The sequence below is a fragment of the Oncorhynchus nerka genome, linkage group LG3 (assembly GCF_034236695.1).
Source record: "Oncorhynchus nerka isolate Pitt River linkage group LG3, Oner_Uvic_2.0, whole genome shotgun sequence".
Lineage (NCBI taxonomy): Eukaryota > Metazoa > Chordata > Actinopteri > Salmoniformes > Salmonidae > Oncorhynchus > Oncorhynchus nerka.
The window spans coordinates 20,280,723-20,298,371 of record NC_088398.1 but is presented as its reverse complement, the minus strand read 5'-3'; the positions used below and the strand labels follow the sequence as shown (position 1 = coordinate 20,298,371).

Here is a 17,649-nt window from a genome sequence, read left to right as displayed (position 1 = left end):
AGATGGTATAGAGTACAGTATATACATATGAGATGAGTAATGTAGGGTATATAAACATAAAGTGGCATAGTTTAAAGTGGCTAGTGATACATGTATTACATAAAGATGGCAAGATGCAGTAAATGTTCTATGGGATTGAGGTCAGGGATTTGTGATGGCCACTCCAATACCATGACTTTGTTGTCCTTAAGCCATTTTGCCACAACTTTGGAAGTATGCTTGGGGTTATTGAGATGTTGCTTAAATATATCCACTTAACTTTCCATCCTCATGATGTCATCTATTTTGTGAAGGGCACTAGTCCCTCTGGCAGGAAATCACCCCCACAACATGATTCTGCCACCCCCGTGCTTCACGGTTGGGATGGTGTTCTTCGGCTTTTCCCTCCAAACATCCAGTCATTATGGCCAAACAGATCTATTTTTGTTTCATCAGACCAGAGGACATTTCCCCAAAAAGTACAATATTTGTCCCCATTTGCAGTTGCAAACCGTAGTCTGGCTTTTTTTTTATGGTGATGAGCGGCCTTTCAGGTTATGTCGATATAGGACTAATTTTACTGTGGATATAGACCCGTTTCCTCTAGCATCTTCACAATGTCCTTTGCTGTTGTTCTGGGATTGATTTGCACTTTTCTCACCAAAGTACATTCATCTCTAGAAGACAGAAAGCATCTCCTTCCTGAGCGGTATGATGGCTGCGTGGTCCCATGGTGTTTATTCCTGCATACTATTGTTTGTACAGACGCACGTGGTACCTTCAGGTGTTTGGAAATCGCTCCCAATGAGGAACCAGACTTGTCGATGTCTACAATTTTTTTTCTGAGGTCTTGGCTGATATCTTTTGATTTTCCCATGATGTCAAGCAAATAGGCACTGAGTTTGAAGGTAGGCCTTAAAATACATCCACAGGTACACCTCCAATAGGCTAATTGACATCATTTGAGTCAATCAGAAGCTTCTAAAGCCATGACAATTTTCCTGAATTTTCCAAGCTGTTTAAAGGCAGTCAACTTAGTGTAGGTAAACTTCTGACCCACTGGAATTGTGATTGATTATTTCACTTATAACTCACTGTGTTTGTAAACAATTGTTGGAAAAATGACTTGTGTCATTCACAAAGTAGATGTCCTAACTGACTTGGCAAAACTATAGTTTGTTAACAAGAAATGTGTGGAATGGTTGAAAAACGAGTTTTAATGACTCCAACCTAAGTGCATGTAAACTTTCAACTTCAACTGTAGGTCCTGGATGGCAGGAAGCTTGGCCCCAGTGATGTACTGGGCCATTCGCACGACCCTCTGTAGTGCCTTATGGTCAGATGCAGAGCAGTTGCCATACCAGGCGGTGATGCAACTGGTCAGGATGCTCTCGATGGTGCAGCTGTAGAACCTTTTGAGGATCTGGGGACCCATGACAAATATTTTTTTTTCCTGAGAAGGAATAGGTTTTTGTCATGCACTCTTCACAACTGTCTTGGTGTGTTTGGACCATGATAGTTTGTTGGTGATGTGGACACCAAGAAACTTGAAACTCTCAACCTGCTCCACTACAGCCCCGTCAATGTTAATGGGGGCCTGTTCGGCCCGCCTTCTCTTGTAGTCCACGATCAGCTCCTTAGTCTTGCTCACATTGAGGGAGAGGTTGTTGTCCTGGCACCACACTGCCAGTTCTCTGACCTCCACCCTATAGTCTGTCTCATCACTGTCAGTGATCGGGCCCACCACTGTTGTGTCGTCAGCAAACTTAATGATGGTGTTGGGGTAGTATTTGGCCACACAGTTATGGGTGAACAGGGAATACAGGAGGGGACTAAGTACACACCCCTGAGGGGCCCCAGTGTTAAGGATCAGCGTGGCAGACGTGCTGTTGCCTACTCTTACCACTTGGGGGCAGCCCATCAGGAAGTCCAGGATCCAGTTGCAGAGGGATGTGTTTAGTCCCAGAGTCCTTAGCTTAGTGATGAGCTTTGTGGGCACTATGGTAGGATAGTCTTAATCGTAGGTCATCAATTTTATTTTCCAATGATTGCAAGTTAGCAAGAATGGAAGGCAGTGGGAGTTAACTCGCTCGTCTCCGGATTCTCAGAAGGATGCCTGATCTGTGGCCCCTTTTCCGGCATCTTTTCTTCACACAAAAGGCGTGGATCTGGGCCTGTTCCGGTGAAAGCAGGATATCCTTCTTGTCACTCGTTAAAGGAAAAAGTTTCTTCCAGCCCGCTGTGAGTAATCGCTTTTCTGATCGAGAAGTTATTTTCGGTCATAAGAGACGGTAGCAGCATCATTATGCACACAATAAGTAAAAAAAATGTCAAACGTCAGCCATGTTCTTGGGCGCCATTCATTATATCAATAAGTAATGTAGGCTTAAAAGTTTGAAATGGTCATTTATTTCTTTTTTTGCCATGTTTGCCATTACAATAATGATTTAAAACCAATTTGTTCATTATACTGCAGTTGTATTAAAATGACTTTTACTTTCACCCGGCAAAATGAACATGTACATGAGGTACTGAGATACTGTATGTTAACAATTGAATATATAAAATAGAAATGTCTGAACAAATAACTCTAGACAATTCAAAGCAAAAAAACATCACAGTACTGTATTAGGAATTAATGAATAAAAACCAAGAAAATAGACTGCAACCTTGTGGCAGAGGACTGCCATCGTGTGCCATAGGTCATCCAGCATAAAATAAACAACTGCAACCCTGAAGGCAACTGTTTTTTGTTTTTTTACAGAATTAGAAAAACAGACAGAAGTGGCTGAGGTGAGAAGTGGAAGACCTGATAGTGATTTCTGAATGTTAAAATTATGTTAAACATGATACGTCCATACCATCACTCAACCCTTTCACCAGTTCAGTCCATACTGTCTTTCACTGGCTTTTTTTCTATTTGGAGGCTAAGGTCCTCTCCCACTCCACCTCCACAACTTTGTACAGTTCCATGGTGGCTTTGGCGTCCTCCACGGACGAGTGCCCCTTCTTCCCAGTCTGAGAACACAAGGGGAATTCCTTGTTACTACAAAATAACATAAGCGACACAATAAAAGTAGCTTACTACTTTTACCGAGACTAGAAACAACAACCTAGACTGAATCACTATAGATTATATTCAAATCAATCCCATTTCAATCAGAAGTCTCTTCTCACCTGGATGTTGCGGTTGAACAGGGCCTTGGTGAGTCTTTTCAGTGAGGCAACATCTTTCTCTGGAAAGCCAGCCTTCTGGTTGAGGAGAGGAATGCGGGATGTGTCCCGCGTTAAGACAGCAGGGTGACTGTAACTCAGGGACTTGAAGTCATTGTGGACAGCATGCCCTATCACCACCTTTCCTGCAAGGATCTTCAGTATCTATAGGAGGGGGGAATACAGAAGAGATCAAATGATATCATGGTCATGTTTAGCAAAGTAAAGGTCCAAATAGAATAGATTAAGGGGCAATTCCACTGTAACAGATTTACGCTTTGACTCAGTTTTTTCACTTGAAAATGTATGCCAAACAAAAATCATTGATTTGAAAGTTTAACAAACCATACAACTAATGTTCCCTCTAAAAAAATTATCACTGAGCAAATTTCAGGTCTGCTGAGTGCAAACTTGAAAGTTGTGAAAATTCAGTGCAACTTCCGGCGCGGTTTACTGTGAACACTGATGCTGTTCCCACTTTAGGTTAGTTTTAACAGTGGTCAAGTAGGCTACTGTGAGTAGAAAAATCAACAGTAGCAGCCAATGTGTGGGGTTCAATGCAGGCTTACATTACATGACAAAAAACATGCAGGGCTTGACATTAACCTGTTAATCCACTTGACCTTTAGACAAGACGACAACAAATGTTGTGTTTGATGCAAGAAACCACTTTACAAAATAAAATGCATAATTATTCCCAAACCATTGCTACAGTGAATCAGACAAATTATGCTATGCTCTGCCTATTGGTTACTTAGCTTATCAAGCCGGTCTCAAAATACAACACTACAAAGCTATTTACCTGACTCGCTTTATAAAGAAAATGCTCACGTTTTGTACTCTTGTAGGAAGCAATCAATCCTCCATTGCCGACTACAAATTATCTGTAATTGGGCTAATAACTCACTAACTAGCAAAGGATATGAACAAATATGCACAAGTCACTACACGTAGCTCTCACTTTGATCTCAAAACAAGCGCATCGACTCATGACCGCTCAATGCTGTAAAAACAGTCCAGTTCAAAATGAGTGTTGCTATTAGTTGGCAGGGGTCTTTACTTCAACATTACTGTGTTTTGATACATTTTAAGACTTTTTCTGGTATATGTTTTCTAAGACCCCTTTTCCACCCGTTTATCCAGAAATCAAAGCCTTTGCTAATATCACATTTTCAAGATGGATAATAGTTGAAAAATGTATCTATGCCTTCATTTCCCCAAAATATAGACTCTTAGCTTTCATTTAACACCCAATTTGATATGCTCATAGGTCCTTTACGGTGGAAAAAGGTTCAACGGAAAACATATTTTTCCTCCTCCTTTGAACATTCTCTTCCGGGAGCCTTCTTACCTCCTTCCTGGCATGTTGAAATGGCATGGCTTTGACCAATTGATGCCAGGAGATGCCACTCCAACGAGTCCGGTAGTCAGTGACTGCGTTGGTGGGCTTGATGTACCTGTCATACACCACGTCTCCATCATAGGAGACAATACTGCATCGTGCCAGCTCACTGTTGCGACCCTTGGGGCCCGTGCCGACCATCTCACAGTCCAAGGCAAGGTACTTCAGGGGGTTACAAAGGGGGGCGGACCCACTTGGGACAGAGGCATAGCGTGCAACAGTCCTGGTGGGTGGGGGTTGGTGCCCCGGGGTGATAGTCGAAGTGGATTGCTCAGGATTGGTGGAATTCTCCACAGTTATGGTCAAGGATGTTGAGCTGCTTGTGGATGATGCAGGCTTGGAAGCAACGCTTCTAGCATGATCTGACCTGGGTATGTGATATGAACTTTTACTGTGAGTATTATGCGTGTGAGCAATGCTTTTGTTGTGTGCAGAATTGGGTTGAGATGGCCAATTGGCCCCATTGTGCCAGTGAGGTGGGCCCTGATGTTTATTCCCCTGTCTGTGATTGTGCTGGTTCTGCTTTTTGTTGAGGTAACCCTTTTTCTCCAAGAGTCGCCGCCTGTTGATGAATGCCTTGTATTTGTTGCTTCCCGATGAGTCCTTACAGGGTCCACTGCTGCCCGAACAGTCCAGGTTTAACATAATGTCAGACATCTTGGAGGGGAATCTTCCTCAACTGGGGCTGGGTTTGTTCTTGGACAAAAACTGTTTACGTCCCACTCCCTTCAACAGGACATAAAGGCATTCACTGCTGTGCAAATTTAGGTTCAAATATTTGCTTTAATCAAATGTGATTCTGACCCAATTATCATGACATCAATGGAAGCAGTATTGTGATACCTGGACAAAAACAAAATAGGTTTCTGTTAACAAAGCAGCTGGTATGTCTGAAATTGTAGGAAAAGATTATAGTCATGAATGACAAACAAAGAAGCCAGCTAGTTAGCTGTTTATATAATCTAGCTAGTTTGGTACTAGCTTAGTATGAAACACATTGATCCAACTTAGCTAGCTAGCCACAATTAACGTTAGGTATTTTCGAAAAGTATGTGTAATCCGTGTAGTGTAAACGTTAGCTGTCAGGATGATATTACAGTCGAAAATACGGTTTAGGCGAGCTAGAACTGGGTCATTGGCTAGCTATAATGCTAAGCTTCGACTCGAACATTAGCTAGCTAGGAATGAAACTCTATTCTCCAGACAGACTCATTTAACTCTATGTCTTCACTCAAATTGTATCCTGATAATATGGTGGTGCACAAATCAGCGTCATACAACAAATTACATTTATACACCGACCTATAAACATAGCACCATACTCCGACTTCCTTAACAGCCAAACAGTCGACTACTTCCGGTTCCGGGTTCAGAGTTCGTGTTGTGATATACACTAATGGACGTAGTTGTGAGGAAGAGCTACAAACACTTCTCATCGTCGTTATATAAAACTATTTCACTCGGACTCTGTTGAAATAGCCTATTGTTGAAATGTTTAATGTTCACAATTCGTAACCAGTTGTTGTAGCCAGTCAGTTGCCGATGCGACAGTCGAATGATGTGCTCAGCGTTTCAATCGGTGACGTCACTTGCTCTGAGACCTTGAAGTAGTGGTTCCCCTTGATCTGCAAGGTCCGCGACTTTTGTGGAGCGATGGGTAACGATGCTTCGTGGGTGACTGTTGTTGATGTGTGCAGAGGGTCCCTGGTTCGCGCCCGGGTATGGGCGAGGGGACGGTCTAAAGTTATAATGTTACACCTACCAGATGGCAATAGATCCTCTGTGACCTGTCACCCCCACAAATAGCTAACAGATTGAATGTGAATTGAAGTTGTTTTTTTTCATCTAATGAACATCTACCATTCCAGTGTTTAATTGCTATATTGTATTTACTTCGCCACCATGGCCTATTTATTGCCTTTACCTCCCTTATCTCACCTCATTTGCACACATTGTATATAGACTTGTTTTTCTACTGTATTATTGACTGTATGTTTGTTTACTCCATGTGTAACTAACTCTGTGTTGTTGTATGTGTCGAACTGCTTTGCTTTATCTTGGCCAGGTCGCAGTTGTAAATGAGAACTTGTTCTCAACTAGCCTACCTGGTTAAATAAAGGTGAAATAAAATAAATATAAAAAAGGTATTCAGTCATACCAGTGTATTCGTTCAATTTGAATTGGATTCTATATCATAAAACAGTTAAATAACTTATACAATTTACTTTTTTTTAAATTTCAGCTACTATTGCCTCTTTCACTATTGGCTTTCCGGGCCACTGCGCATGCCATGACACCCCAGGGCAAACAGGGACATGAAGTGGGCATGCTGAAGCCAGAGGAGTTCTTGGAGAACAAGAGTCAGAGCTCACTGCTGGGAAACATGTGAAACCCAAAAAGCAGCATGAAATCTGGAGTCTGGGCAAGGTAAAGGTGTGCATACTACTTTACATATATGGATGTGCATACTACTTTACATATATGGATGTGCATACTACTTTACATATATGGATGTGCATACTACTTTACATATATATACTGCTGATTCAAATAAGCATTTCAGTTGTGGATACTGATCTGTTCATCTCTCTCCACAGTTGGTGAAGCAGCTTTGTGACCTGACAGACTGCAATAGTGTGGTGGATGTGGGCTCTGGACAGGTAACCTAATATTCAGTCTTGTTATCAGACCTAGGAGTCACACAATATTACTTTTTGTAATCTGCCTAACAATGAGATTTGTCACGGTATATGATTTGTCACGATGTTGTATATCCCTACTGGTCTCCCTAGGGCCATTTGACTTGTTTCTTGTCGTTTGGGCTCTGTCTGTCTGGGACTGAAATTGAGGCTGATCCCACTCTAGTTTCCATGGCATCCAAATATGATGGACAGCTTCTGTGGACGCTGGAGAAGGAGCGGCAGAGGAAGGTAATGCACCAGAACGCTCAGTAGTAAAGTGCAAGAAAGGCCCAGTTGACTAGGATTTTTTGGGAAGAAAGAGGTGAAGCAATTTGGTGAATATTGCTAATATGCAATATAATGAAGAATTAAATATTTATACTGCTCATACTCTTTCAGAATGGACCTCCCCTCTCTAGATCTGGCCCCTCACCCTACCATGTGGCTGGCTGGGTCAACCCCAAAGCATCAAGCAGGTAGGAAATGGTAACTGTGTCTGTGAGGATCAGACCACTCTGGCTGGACCCAGTAAGAAGAGACAGCGGGGGGTCCATGTCAGAAGCTGATCAGCAACATGGGCACAGAGACTAGCCTGTGTTGACTGCAGAATCAGAATTCCTGGGTTGTTGAGACAATGGCCAGGCTGCATCCCCGCTCAAGAATAATGACAATGCATGTACAAACTCTTTTCCTAGTGTAAAACATGAACTCCGGTCTAGCTCACTCTCGTTTCCAAAACGTCTCTGCAAGACTAAAGCCGGACAAGGCCCATATGTCCACCTACTCTGCCAAGAGTGTTCATCCACTGAAGTTGTTGTCTGCCCTGTGGAAGAGGGGCAGGGATGTCCAGATTTCATCCTAACATGCCTCCATGCCTGCGGGGACCTCAGCGCCACCCTACTTCTCCACTCACGTTCATGGCATCACCTCAGTGGCGTGCTGCTACATGAAGATCACCACCAGCTAGAACCCAAACCCCCCCTGGCCTCATAGCCCGTCCCCTTTCCCCACCAATGAGACATATCACTCAGAGTTTGGCTACCCTATGAGCTCCTCGGTGCAGGGGTTGCCAGGACACCAGCTGTCCTATAAAGCGCGGGAGGGGGCGTGTCACGCCATCGAGGACTACGTGCACAGGCTGCGGGAGGAGAGTGGGTTGCTAAGGATGCACTGTTATCGGGCAACCCTGAAGACAGTTATCAGGGAGGTGAAGCCGGGACTGCGCGGGCCAGGAGTCCAGGCGATAAAGAAAGCACATCCACTACCCTTTACAGGGTGAGTGTTTACACAAGTTTGTATCCATACCTCTTCAGTCTGTATCATTAGGCAGCAGCTTTCACTGTATGTTAGGATGAAAACCTAAGAAATTCATCCTTGCATTTGTCTCAGAAAAACCTTTACTATTTGGTATTATCCTTGTGTATAATGATAATCATTTTGATGATCACATTTAGGAATTCAATATCTGCGATCTCTCTACATAGCCTTTAGGTCAAACAACCCTGACCCCCTCTCACCATGTACCCACAGGTATGCCTGTCTGGGTCTGCCCCGCATTGGCCTGCCCCTGGACACCTGCAGAGTGGGGGCCATGCTGAGGCAGGAGGGTCGTGTGGTGGTATACTTCAGCCTGGCTCTGCTACTGGCACCGGTGGTGTAGACTCTGGTGCTGCTGGACAGGATGCTATACCTTCAGGAGAAAGATGAGGAAATGTACAGAGACTGTGTGTTATCAGATCTTGTATCTGGATTCCATACATCTTTTTTTGTGGGCCTAGTGCAGTGCTAACAGTAAAGGTGTTATTTGTTATTGCTTGATTGTTGGTGTGGGTATAAAGAGTCAGCTGGTGCCACTCTTTGACCCTGCTTTCTCTCCCTGAAACCTGGTACTGAAGCAGCCGACAAGGGACAAAGAGGCCGAGTGTACTCTTCCATAACCAAGGACAACTCTAAAATCGTGTGTTGTGTTCAGAGTTTACTCCCTTACTCATTGGTGCTCAAAGACTTTGGAGTGGAAGTTTAGAAGTGAGTATCTGTGTCCGAATATCCGTACTAGCGTACCACATACTTAAACTGCATACGATGTACTCATTGTCGCAAACTATTTTGCATATACCGTTTAGTAAAAAGTATGCCACGGCCACAACGCAGTAGCGGCTCCTGACTGGCTGAGTAGGTGGGGCGGTGCAGAGTACGGGTGGATTTTTCAAAATTCAAAAGACATGCATTAATTAACCAGCCCATTTCCAATTCAGTTAATTTCTCTAAACTCTGAATAGTCATGACGTTATAGTTGTCTTGATGTCCTTTGGGTGGTGAACCATTCTTGATACACATGGGAAACTGATGTGTGAAAAACCCAGCAGTGTTGCAGTTCTTGACACAAACCGGTATGACTGGCACCTACTACCATACTCCGTTCAAAGGCACTTTAAATCTGGTTTTGGTTTCATTAACATATTTAGTGAAACCCAAGTGCATATATACATTAAATCAAATACCCTAGGACACACACCAAAACTTTTCAAATGTTAAAATCAACAAAAAACGTAGACATGCCGGTGCATCGCAGATTCAAAACTGTTGGACAGCAACAGAAAACTAAAGCACTGATAACTGGGAACGAGATCAGACTGCTAAGGCCTTCAAAACTAAAACAATCCATGTGTTCAAATCAAAAGGCCTGATTAACATGACAATAACGCAGCCACATCCCGAGTCCCCGCTACTGACGCATTAAAACATCTAAAGATGGTTTAGTTTAAAAGCTCTGATGAACAATACTTTAATGAGAACAGAAATCCACTTTGGGTAAATAAATGTTTTGAAAAGATGTAGCCTGATGCAAAACGCATCATCATTTTAAAGAGAACAAAAACTACTTGGCCTACAGTACATTTGAACACCACCGCAGAAGCTTTGCTATTTGGCATCTTCCCAATTAAGTTGCCTAATTTTGTTAGGTCCTAGTTCTCCAAGTAGCCAATCACTCGCAGCCCACCTCTTCCAATGCACTGTGGAAAAATGTGCATCGAATTCTACTAGATGACCTGAAATCAGTAACATTTAAGCCATACCTGATTTTTGGAAATTACATACTATAAAAATGTTTTTCTATACTGAGAATTTATCATGCACAATTGCATTGTTTCGTGTTTTGGTTAATTTTGATAGCACATCCCCATATCTGGTTGTCAAAGCTGAAATAAGTATGACATCTGCGCATTTAAAGTTTACTGGATTTTCAAAATGGCCTACTATTTAGAACGTAAGTATGGGTATTCGGACATGGCCAGAGCCAAATGACTAATATTTCACAGAATGTGGAAAGAAGTGGAGGCCACGCAACCATACATGTAATGCAATTGCTTTTCCATATTGTCTGGACAAAATTGCTTTTGAGAGAATGTACCCCTTTTCTGGCAAATTGTGTAAATGAATGAAGACGAGTATTTAGATTTCACCTGATGAAGCCTTAGTTAATTTTCCAAAGCCTGTTTCTAGTGGTCTCACTAGTTTAAGGCTGCTTGAAATATTAAAGGTGGCAAATTTCTCACAGCAGCAGTCATACATGAAACCCTGAAATGTTGCTCAGGGCATGCTCATATTTTAAGTTACAGGAAGTGTGCGACGCAAATGGCTGAAGCATCCAGACTCCAGTATTAGGTTGTCAGAGACTGCAGTGTTCTGTTGCCGCCAACACACAGGCTCTAAAGCAATATTTTTCATGGATTTAAATCAAGCTTTGCATGTCATTAAGATTGGGGAAACTTAGGATGCAGCCAGTCTGCTGTGTGGGAACTTGTTTTTTTCCCCCTTCCTCTCTGGAGCTTTGCAGTGCACACCTGAGGGGAAGTCACTTTGGAAGTTAGTTTAGAACCATGTTTGGCTAAAAGTTGTGCATTTCAGTACAAAGCCTTCCCTAAAATGTTGGGTGCGGTTCGCCATGTTTAAGCATAGGTGGCAGACCAGGGGCCATATGAAGAATCTCAGTACAAGTGTTTTTTTTAATGATCCCTACCGTCCATGTAATCTTATTCACAGATGAAAAAGCAAAACTGATCCTAAATCAGCACTCCTACTCCGAGACGATTGATTCATACGGCCCAGAGTTCATGCAAAAGACATGTACCAGTAACACGCATTCAAGTCAAATGAGCTGAGTAACATTTAGAAAATAGCAATGATTACCTTCATTGATCTGAGCAGAATGTTAACTACTAGTGCAATAGTACACTGAAACTGCCCAGTCCATTGCAGGATTCTCTCCAGAAGCAATCATTTTACAACAGTGAAAGGAGCCTTTGTTAGAAATTACCATTATGTGACAAGAATACTGAAACATTTGCCTTTTTGTCAAAAAGATAGTCATTTCAATCAAATGAAAGCATAAGTTTGTTTTATTAACAAGGAATAATGAGTAGAAAGTTGAGGTCACAGACTGTTTCCCCCAACTCATTCATTCAGGCCCTCTACAAAGAACTCGTTACAGGCCACCGTCAGCGCAACAACCAAGACGACAAACTCCTGAAAGTCCACTTCGCCATCTTTGTCTTCATCCAGATCACTCATGATCTTCTCTACTACCATAGGGTCCTTGCATGCCTGAGAGAGAGAGGAGTAGAAACAGTTAATGCATTGAAAGGTAGGCCAAGGCCAGAAGCAGCCACATGACTCTTAGAACAGTTGTAGATAAGAACTGGAATAAGCAATGCGTAGGAAATTGCACAAAGCCAATCAGATGGAAAAATCCATCTCATGCCATTGTTTTACCATCAAATCATTTCATATCTATGAAATGTCTAGGTGATGTGTCATTTCTAGGCAAGGCCATGGTATTATTTAAATGATTCTAATACAATATGTTGTGAAGGTGATGGTCCCACAACTGTTGAATAAATCAAGACTTCTCCAATTCTTGCATGTATGACTTGCTGTGGGGCAGTTTTACATTTTGTTTATGTCTACTTACAATGTAATTGAACAGAATGTCATATTGAAACCACATATCCCTCCCCTGGACAGCATTAGGAATCAAACTCACCGCCAGGAATTCACTCAGTTCACCCTGCAATAGATTCTTCAGCTCAACTTTGCTCAGCTTGTACTTGTCCCCTTCTTTTGAGGAATATGAGTGGAACACTTGAATTAGCCCCTCCATTGCACTCTCGAGTTTGGAACCCATTTTACACTGCTGTGAATACCTAAAAGAAATGTGAGGGACAGGTCAATCCATGACAGTGTATAAACTGTATGGACAATTAGATTTTACAGTAGAAGTCAATTTGCATGAAGTGAACTCCTTACTGGTTCCTGTCTATTTTTACATGAAACATTTGTCAGTGTGTAGAATATTGTAAACTGTATGCAACAGCCACTGGGGCCAGTTTCTTTTGAGCATTTAATCCAGTTCAAAATGATCATGTGGGTTAAATTCTATCCCCCTTTCAAATGTGGTCTTTGAAAAACAGTCAATTATGATCTAGACAGGCATCCGATAACTAGCAACCCATGAATTAAGATCTTTAAATAAGACATCAACTCCAGCAGCAACTAGGATTGAAAAATATTGATCCAAAGGAGAATGAGACATTGCTATTGGTTGTCCTGGTGAGCACACTTCAACAGTACAGCCCTGGTGAGCCTACAGAGGAAACAGTCATACCTTGCTGTTCTCAGGGGGTCCATGATAAACATTCGAAAAGGATTGGTTGTCTCAGTAAGGTTATAGATGGTTTCACAAGCTATAAAATTGTCATCCCCAGAGACACAAATGTAGCCCATTCTTTTGTGATGTGTGCAGCTATCCTAGTAATTCAAGCTCTGAAGGGGGTAGGCCTAATGTTTGATGCATCTAAAGCACACAACACCCCTGAATCAAGCATTATTTGATAAGTTTAGATTGTAGTTCTGTTCCTTACAAATGTGATCAGCTCTGTGAAAACACCCTCATTAAAACACCACGGGCTGTTGAGGCAATTGGACTGAAAGTACACCGAGTGAACAAAACATAAGGAACACCTGCTCTTTCAATGACACTGACCAGGTGAACGCCATTATCCCTTATTGATGTCACTTGTTAAATGCACTTCAGTGTAGTTGAAGGGGTAGAAACACGTTAAAATATGGATTTTAAGTCTTGAGAATGTGTGCTATTGAGGGTTAAAGGGCACAACAAAAGACTTCTGTTCAAACTAACAGGTGCCAGGCGCACCAGTTGGAGTATGTCAAGAAAAGCAACGCTGCGCAATAGTTTCCCCGTTTGTATTAAGAATGGTTCACCACCCAAAAGGACATCCAGCCAACTTTACAGAACTGTGGGAAGTGTCAGCATCAACATGGACCAGCATCCCTGCGGAACGCTTTTTTACCTTGTAGAGTTCGTCGACCTCGACGAATTGAGGCTATTCTTAGGACAAAAGGGGAAGGTCTACCTAATATTTTGTACACTGTGTATAGTGGTTATTCCAGTCAGTATTAGGCCCAAAGCACATTTGCTGAAACTTTTTGTAGGCCTAGTTTAAGCCAATTATAAAACAGATGGCAAATTGTGCAATTACCAAAAGAGAACCACTATAAAATAGAAACCCAATGCTACAGAGTCCCCCCCCCCAAAAATGACATTTGATTTCTCTCATCTGACTGTTCCTAGGCCGTCATTGAAAATAAGAATTTGTTCTTTAACTGACTTGCCTAGTTAAATAAAGGTATAACAAATAAAAATAGGCTGCATGACCAAATAAGAACATATGCTCATCAAGAACTAGGCATACAGGTGGTTGTTGATATACATAACCACAAACAGGTCCGCTACTCACCTCAAAGCTGATGACAAACGAAGCAAAAGTGGCGTCGACTGTCATCTTACCTGTTTTATGCATCTCACCTGAGACAAAATTCAAATCAGGCGCCTCCCACCGGTGAAACCTACAACGTCACGGATGCAAATGACACAGGTATGCCTAATTAATTTAACCATGTCAGGTTACATTTCGCGGTGCAACTACTAATTATAAGTATTATACAGAATGTATTAGCCTATCGCATAAACAAGACAGTATCAGTATACAGTCGTATAGGCTGTATTTAACAACGACGTCTTGAAATGATGGGACCTATTGGTTTATTAAAGCAACTAAAAAGACCGACTTCCATTCCGAGTTTAGTTGCAACGGAAACCGTTTACGGTTTAAGAACCACACTGATGCACTCAGAGGAAACGGTAACGGGACCTACCTGAATTTGTCCAATAGAAACTCTTGCAAAACGTTTACCGTTTGGCGTAGGCTAAATGGTTTCTGTTGCAAAACGTTTTGCAACAAAATTGGCGTAAAGAATGAATATACCGCATGTAACATTTATTCTAGTGCATTACAAGAGCCATTGGACGTACCCTTTAACCTTCTGAGGGAAATGCCGTGACAATTCCCAAATGCTCTGTCTAAACGCAAATAGGCCTATACCTCGCACGAAGAGATACTGTTTTGGAAATATTTGGAATAACTTTCACATCAGTGAGATGGTATTTATGAAAAAACAAAAGGCTAAATGACTACACACCTTTTTAGGATTAGAGGTCCATGCAGGGCTGCCATATTTCCATGTTATAGCGCTTATTTAGGTCTACGGAAGACAGGCGACCGTGAGAAGTGTGCAGGGGGGCATGAGACAAAGGAATATGCAGTATCGGTGAAAACAGTTGTGTGTTAACTGTGGGGGTACCCATGGTGCTGAGGATCAGAAGTTTCCAGTGAGAGAAAGGCAGGCTGAAGTTGCTTGGATCAGAGTAGTACAGAACGTTTGGTATGCCGAGACAGTGAAGAGAGTAGAAGAGGAAGATGGGTACAGGGCTAGAGATCCTAAGATGATCATAAGGTGAAAGCACCAATTTGTAAGTCGCTCTGGATAAGAGCGTCTGCTAAATGACTTAAATGTAAATGTAATGATCCCTGTGAGCAGGCTGTGGCCAATAGAGAGTGAGGCATAGCCATGGTTATCAACTGTACCTCAGGAATGGAACGTAAATCACACAAAATAGATGTTGTGGTGGCAGCTGCAGACAGGTACTTGGGTGTATGAGATTTTACTGCAGTTGAGTTACAATGTGTGTTGAATGATAGTGTCTCGTCCTCCCAGGATGTCAGCCTGGTGTAGGATTCAGATGGAGCCAAGTAGTGGAAAAGTTGTGAGGTTTTTAATGGATGTAAGGTTAGTTGGTCCCTTTCCCTGTCCCCTTCCCTTTTTGTGTCAAAGTGTAATGAATTCACACTCCAGAACAGTAGGTGGAAACACAGGGCTAGATAAGAGAAATAGATGAATAGGGAGTCCGTGACCATCCTCACACTCCAATACAGTAGGTGGCGGTGTATGCACCTTTCAGTTGCGGTCCTCCAATACAAATTTGAAGAAGACGACTGACTGAAATTTGAAGAAGACGACCTGTTATAATTAATTAGTTTTTTTTTTTTTACCTTTATTTAACTAATTACCTATCGAAGCGTCTCCTAACAATTGTGTGTAATAGTGTTGTAACTGAAAAATACTGCCGCCTGCAACTGTGTTAAAACCGGTTAAAACATTGTATATTAAGTGTTTATTTAGCATTTGTGAAATTATTTTGATGTGAAAGTGGAAGGCTTTATGTTTCTCAAACCATATTGCAAGGTATAATTATTAACGTTTCTAAACGTTAAAACAGAGCGTCGGGAGTAGTTCACATGGAGCCAGCTGTCTTCCATACACATCTGCTGAGAGCCCAAGACAGGGACCAGCTGTAAGTAGAGAGGAAGAAGTGAAGCAAGAGGTTTTACTCCGCCCAAAATCTGTCCACGAAAAATAAGCCCATGAATTTCTGCACAAATCGTCAGAAACCATCTCAGGGAAGCTCATCCGCGTGCTCGTCATCCTCACCAGGGTATTGACCTGACTGCAGTTTGGAGTCGTAACCAACTTCAGTGTGCAAATGCTCACCTTTGATGGCCACTAGCACGCTGGAGAAGTGTGTTCTTCACGGAAGAATCCCGGTTTCAACTGTACCGAGCAGGTGGCGTGTATGGCGTTGTGTGGGCGAGCGGTTTGTTGTGAACAGTGCCCCATGGTGGTGGTTGGGTTATGGTATGAGCCGGCATAAACTTTGGACAACAAACACAATTGCAGTTTATCAATGGCAATTTGAATGCACAGAGATATCGTGGCAAGATCCTGAGGCCCATTGTCGTGCCATTTATCCGCCGCCATCACCTCATGTTTCAGCATGATAATGCACGGCCCCATGTCGCAATGATGTGTACACAATTTCTGGCAGTACATGACAGTACATTAGGAATGGGATATGACAGTACATTAGCCATGGGATATGACAGTACATTAGCAATGGGCTTTGACAGTACATTAGCCATGGGATATGACAGTACATTAGCCATGGGATATGACGGTACATTAGCCATGGGATATGACAGTACATTAGCCATGGGATATGACAGTACATTAGCCATGGGATATGACAGTACATTAGCCATGGGATATGACAGTACATTAGCCATGGGATATCAAATCAAATTTTATTTGTCACATACACATGGTTAGCAGATGTTAATGCGAGTGTATCGAAATGCTTGTGCTTCTAGTTCCGACAATGCAGTAATAACCAACAAGTAATCTAACTAACAATTCCAAAACTGGGGGACAAAATGGCGCCGTAGAGAGAACACGGTGTTTCAGCGAGCTCTCGTGGCATTCGTAAATTTATATTCTTACATTAATCTCCTAGCTTGAAAAAGTGGTAGAATTGGCTAAATAAGTTACCATATAATGAGTCTTGACGACTATTTCGCAAAAATCTCCGACAACATGCCCAATAGAACTACTAAGAAGTCGACCAAAACCACCACCCCTGTGGATGTGCATGAGGAGCTAGCTAACGTTAGCGAAGCTAACACCATTGCGGACCCGGGCACAATGGACCTGATGATTCAAAAGATGACTGATAACATTACTAAAGTGATCGATGCTAAGATAAGAACGGTCTTGGAAGCAATAGCAGGCCATTCAGCTGAAATACAGAGCGTTGTGAAACGTGTTGTTGAGGCGGAAGGAAGAATTGCTGCAGTGGAAACTTCAACTACATCTATGGACGCTAAGATAAAAGCACTTGAGAAACAGGTGCGCGAAATGGCGGAGCACATTGACGACTTGGATAATCGAGGACGCAGATGCAATATTCGTGTTGTGGGACTCCCGGAAAATTCTGAAGGGACACGTTCAGTAAAATTCTTTGAGGAATGGATCCCTGGCTACCTACAAATGGACACTAAGGCTGGTCGTGTGAAGCTGGACAGAGCCCATCGCTCTCAAGCACCGATACCGGGCCCCAAT

General features: G+C 42.4%; 2 protein-coding genes and 1 pseudogene across 2 annotated transcripts; 1 reads left to right on the top strand and 2 right to left on the bottom strand.

Moving 5' to 3' along the window:
• Positions 1-2,369: 2,369 nt before the first annotated feature.
• On the bottom strand, positions 2,370-5,999 carry LOC115104001 (interferon-stimulated 20 kDa exonuclease-like 2). Its single transcript, XM_029625123.2, has 4 exons — positions 5,897-5,999; positions 4,544-5,437; positions 3,157-3,357; positions 2,370-2,997 (listed from the first exon to the last, which is right to left on the bottom strand). Exons 2-4 carry the CDS (start codon positions 5,249-5,251, stop codon positions 2,896-2,898), a joined length of 1,011 nt encoding a protein of 336 aa, XP_029480983.2. The 5' UTR covers positions 5,252-5,437; positions 5,897-5,999; the 3' UTR covers positions 2,370-2,895.
• LOC115103995 (methyltransferase-like protein 25B) lies at positions 5,965-12,190 on the top strand (annotated as a pseudogene).
• LOC135564491 (protein S100-A1-like) lies at positions 11,731-14,193 on the bottom strand. The gene is made up of 3 exons (XM_065009542.1): positions 14,094-14,193; positions 12,320-12,479; positions 11,731-11,880 (listed from the first exon to the last, which is right to left on the bottom strand). The coding sequence occupies exons 2-3, from the start codon at positions 12,458-12,460 to the stop codon at positions 11,731-11,733; spliced, it is 291 nt and encodes a 96-aa protein (XP_064865614.1). The 5' UTR covers positions 12,461-12,479; positions 14,094-14,193.
• Positions 14,194-17,649: the final 3,456 nt, after the last annotated feature.